Below are 4,297 nucleotides of genomic sequence, written 5' to 3'. Positions count from 1 at the left end.
GTCTAATAAGATTTTAGCTCTTTAACCTATAATCTACATCAGAATCCAACATGGCTGCCTCATGCATAAACTATTGTGTTAGCTAGAAGCTATTGTAGTTTCTGATGTTCTTGAACACATAAAGTGTGACTTTATGTCAAAATAAATTTAGCTTTTCTGTTTATAGCCCGGTAAAACTTTAAAGGTGATGAATCTGTTTGAAAAGGCCTATGGATCTAATCACTTTGCTAAAATTGAGGGAAAACCTCCTTTTACTGTAAAACATAAATCCTGAATCACCACCAGCACCTCTGGACCGGACCGAGCTGTTTGGCTGCTCTGCTTTTCCCAGAAAACATGACTCAGCATTTATGAACGTGGACTCAGACGTGGGGGAGGATTCACCCTCTGGTTTGTCTCGCATGTTTCCAGGAGCAGACAAAGACGGAGCTTTGGAGCTTCAAACTGGATAAACTGGAGAAGGGGACGGAGTACTGCATGCAGGGTCATATTATGACCCGTATCATCAGAAACAACCCACCGTCTGAGTGGAAGTGCATCTTCAGCAGCGCTCCAGAACCCGATAACTGTAAGTTGGACCTCAGATTCTGCTCAGCTCTCCACCTCTGAGTCTGAGTGACGTCTTGATGCAGAGCGAACCTCAATCTGGTAACGTGACTTAGATCAGGCGTATCCTGTCTGACCAAATTCCTCCTGTTTTTTCATGTTTTCTCTGCAGCAATGTTGGTTTTAGTCATCGCCATGGTTCTTCTGATCTCCCTGGCGCTCCTCCTCTCCATGGGCTTCTTCTGCCTCTACTACACCGGCTTCCTGTGTAAACTGAAGGACCTGCCCGCTGCCCTCATGGTGAGAAAACCATCGTCTGTCCTGAAGCTGTCTTCATCTCAGAGGGTTTTATTAGAAATATCTTTGAACCCTTTATAGGGCACTCAGTGAAATCAACATTTAAAGCCAATTGTGATATTGATATTCAGGACAAGACATTTTTACTTTAGTAATAGTGTTAACTTTACCAGCCATTTTTAAATTTATTTTTAGTTTTAGTCCAGTTTCAGCATCATTTGTTAGTTTTTATCACATTTAGTCGACATCATCGCATTTTTATTTAGTCTAGTTTTAGTCGACTACAAGTCAGAGCATTTTAGTCTTTATTTTAGTCCAAGAAAACATCATTTTATTTGTTTAGTTTTAGTCAACAAAAACTGTCAACATTTTAGTCTTACTTTACTAAACAATATATAGAGCTACTTTTTTCTGTCCATAAATGTTTATTTATTTACTTTTTGTTTTATTTATTTATTTATTTATATATTTTAATTATTGTGATCAATTTGCGCCATCAATCCCGGTGCATGCGCGCTTCATTTGCAGTCTGGACGCTGAGGGTAAACACCTCACTAAAATCCTGCGGCTCTGACTGCAGCGCTGAGAGGGACTCCTGCGGGAGAACGGGGTTGGGATGGGGGAGGCGCCCCACGGCAGCAGCTGCCGCTGGAGGACAAGAGTAGGNGCTGTCTTCATCTCAGAGGGTTTTATTAGAAATATCTTTGAACCCTTTATAGGGCACTCAGTGAAATCAACATTTAAAGCCAATTGTGATATTGATATTCAGGACAAGACATTTTTACTTTAGTAATAGTGTTAACTTTACCAGCCATTTTTAAATTTATTTTTAGTTTTAGTCCAGTTTCAGCATCATTTGTTAGTTTTTATCACATTTAGTCGACATCATCGCATTTTTATTTAGTCTAGTTTTAGTCGACTACAAGTCAGAGCATTTTAGTCTTTATTTTAGTCCAAGAAAACATCATTTTATTTGTTTAGTTTTAGTCAACAAAAACTGTCAACATTTTAGTCTTACTTTACTAAACAATATATAGAGCTACTTTTTTCTGTCCATAAATGTTTATTTATTTACTTTTTGTTTTATTTATTTATTTATTTATATATTTTAATTATTGTGATCAATTTGCGCCATCAATCCCGGTGCATGCGCGCTTCATTTGCAGTCTGGACGCTGAGGGTAAACACCTCACTAAAATCCTGCGGCTCTGACTGCAGCGCTGAGAGGGACTCCTGCGGGAGAACGGGGTTGGGATGGGGGAGGCGCCCCACGGCAGCAGCTGCCGCTGGAGGACAAGAGTAGGAACGATGCATGCTTTCACGTAAGAGTCTCCAAAAGCCGCCAGTGACGCCGTAAAAAGTCGACAGATTTGTCGCTAGTCGCTTTTTTGAAAAATAGTCGCTGGAGGGGTCTGAAAAGTCGCTAAATATAGCAACAAAGTTTTTGTTCGGTGACAAATGTGGGTTGACGAAAATATTTTTGTTTAGTTTTCGTTAACGAAATTAACACTACTTAGTAACATTTAACAAATATGGATGTTCTGATGGCAAAAATGAATGTCAATTTAATAACAAGAAATGCCGTATTGTCCGAATATATTAAGAAAAATAACAAAAGTGCTTCTATAAGAAATTCATGAATGAAACACATTTTTAGTTTATAAACCTAAATATAGTTGTTAACTAGTTTGCTGGTGAAGATTCTCAGTCTTCCAGGTCAGAGTCATTCTAAAAATAAAATAAAATCCACTGGACTTTGTTTCCAAGTTTGAAGACATTTCGCTTCCCATCCTGCAATGCCCCATACCTGTCTATGTCTCTGAAAGGGGGGTCGTTAGAGGGGATTGTTGGCCTGGCTCACTAGGTGAGGTCCTCCGCTCTCCTATACAGGTGCTAGGTCCGCCTTCTCGCTACCATAGCGGCCCCAACCCCTGTACAGGAGAGCGGAGCACCTCGCCTAGTAAGCCCGGCCAACAATCCCCTCTAACGACCCCCCTTTCAGAGACATAGACAGGTATGGGGCATTGCAGGCTAACAAAGAAGCCAAACGACCCCCATTCCAAAGGGGTGGACCCGTTTATCAGTTTCTTTTTTATTGCAAAAGAAAGTACATGAACAATATAGAACATTAATAATTACAAAAATATACAACCACAAAGGGTTTTACAGAACAGAACCATTATTTTTTTTTTATGTCACTCAAATTTTTTTGCTTTTGCATAAGAGAAAAGGAACAAGGGTGTCAGTGATATATATCTTAGGTAAGAGCAGTTCGGCAATGGTGAATAGACTCAGTCTCCCGTGGTGTCTCTGCTATAGGGTCGATATGTTGTCCATTTGTCCCATTTGGTATCAAACTCGACTTGTTTCAGTCTCAGCTTAGATGTGAGACTTTCCATGTTATAGATCTCCTCTATTATGTCTATCCAGTTCCTCAGAGTAGGAGGGTCATCAGTTTCAATTTCCATGTTTTCAAAGCAAAAACCAGGCTTTGTTGGGCTGCTGGATAAAACCTGGAACTAAACGCTATTTCTGACATTTTAAACTAAAAAAGTTTCCTGGATGGGAAGAGATTCGTCTTCAAACTTGGAAACAAATCCACCTCATCCTACCTAACTAAGGGACGGGGCGTACCCCATTTATAAGGGGTGTGGAAGTGATCAAAAACAGTGACTTGCCCTCTAAAGGGTTAAACTGAGACTTGGGTCAAACGTTGACTCCAACCCATCCCGCCTGACAGAACCAGTAGAACTGGGTCTGGTTTGTAGCAGTCGTTTGTCTTTTAAGCTCCTCCACCAAATGTTCTTGGTGATGGTGTCCTTCCCCAGGTTTAAAGGACGGCTCTGGAGGAAGATTTATTGCTCAGTCGAGCCCAGACAGCAATGACCAAAATATATAGCACGGTTTCTGACCCCCAAAATAAACTTTGAGGAAGATTTTAGGAGAGAATATAGGTTTGTTAAACTGAAATATCTGCTTATTATGTCAAGATTTATTTATTTATTTTTAACTATGTTGTTTTTCCTGAGACCTAATCATTTATTCTTAAAGGTATAGTGAAATGCAAATCTTCTTTTGGAAAGTAAGCTTGTATGAGCGAAGCAAACAGCAACTTCTAAACAGGGCATGCACGAGGAGAAATGGGCTCATGCATTCTCTCGCGCACAATTAATAGGTTTTCCCTATAGGGAGCAGATTTAAGGTTGTGCATCTGCATTTTTTTTTAAGTGGTAGTGCAGGTCTTTTCAAAAATCTGCGAAAATCCTCTATTTTCAATTAATTTATTTCCAAAGCACTTTCCAGTTCACCAGATCATCCAGTCAAATCTATACAAAGTTTTCTATCTAAGGAAAACCAGTTGATTGCATTGACTCATTGACTCAAATACAATCCCTCACACTAAGCATGCTTGTAGCGACAGTGGAGAGGAAAAACTCCCTTTTAACAGGGAGAA

At 39.9% G+C, this 4,297-nt stretch overlaps 1 protein-coding gene across 2 annotated transcripts in view; it reads left to right on the top strand.

Moving 5' to 3' along the window:
• Positions 1-4,297, top strand: part of LOC107082448 (interferon lambda receptor 1-like) — a 27,613-nt gene that overhangs the window by 21,378 nt on the left and 1,938 nt on the right. For both annotated transcript variants that reach the window (XM_015371147.1, XM_015371138.1), the window contains exons 5-6: positions 412-568; positions 719-846. In XM_015371147.1, the coding sequence (XP_015226633.1) occupies positions 412-568; positions 719-846 (285 nt within the window). The remainder of the gene's footprint in view (positions 1-411; positions 569-718; positions 847-4,297) is intronic.

This window comes from Cyprinodon variegatus, unplaced genomic scaffold (assembly GCF_000732505.1).
Source record: "Cyprinodon variegatus isolate N-32 unplaced genomic scaffold, C_variegatus-1.0 Scaffold3, whole genome shotgun sequence".
Taxonomy (NCBI): domain Eukaryota; kingdom Metazoa; phylum Chordata; class Actinopteri; order Cyprinodontiformes; family Cyprinodontidae; genus Cyprinodon; species Cyprinodon variegatus.
This window is presented reverse-complemented; position numbering and strand designations above follow the sequence as displayed.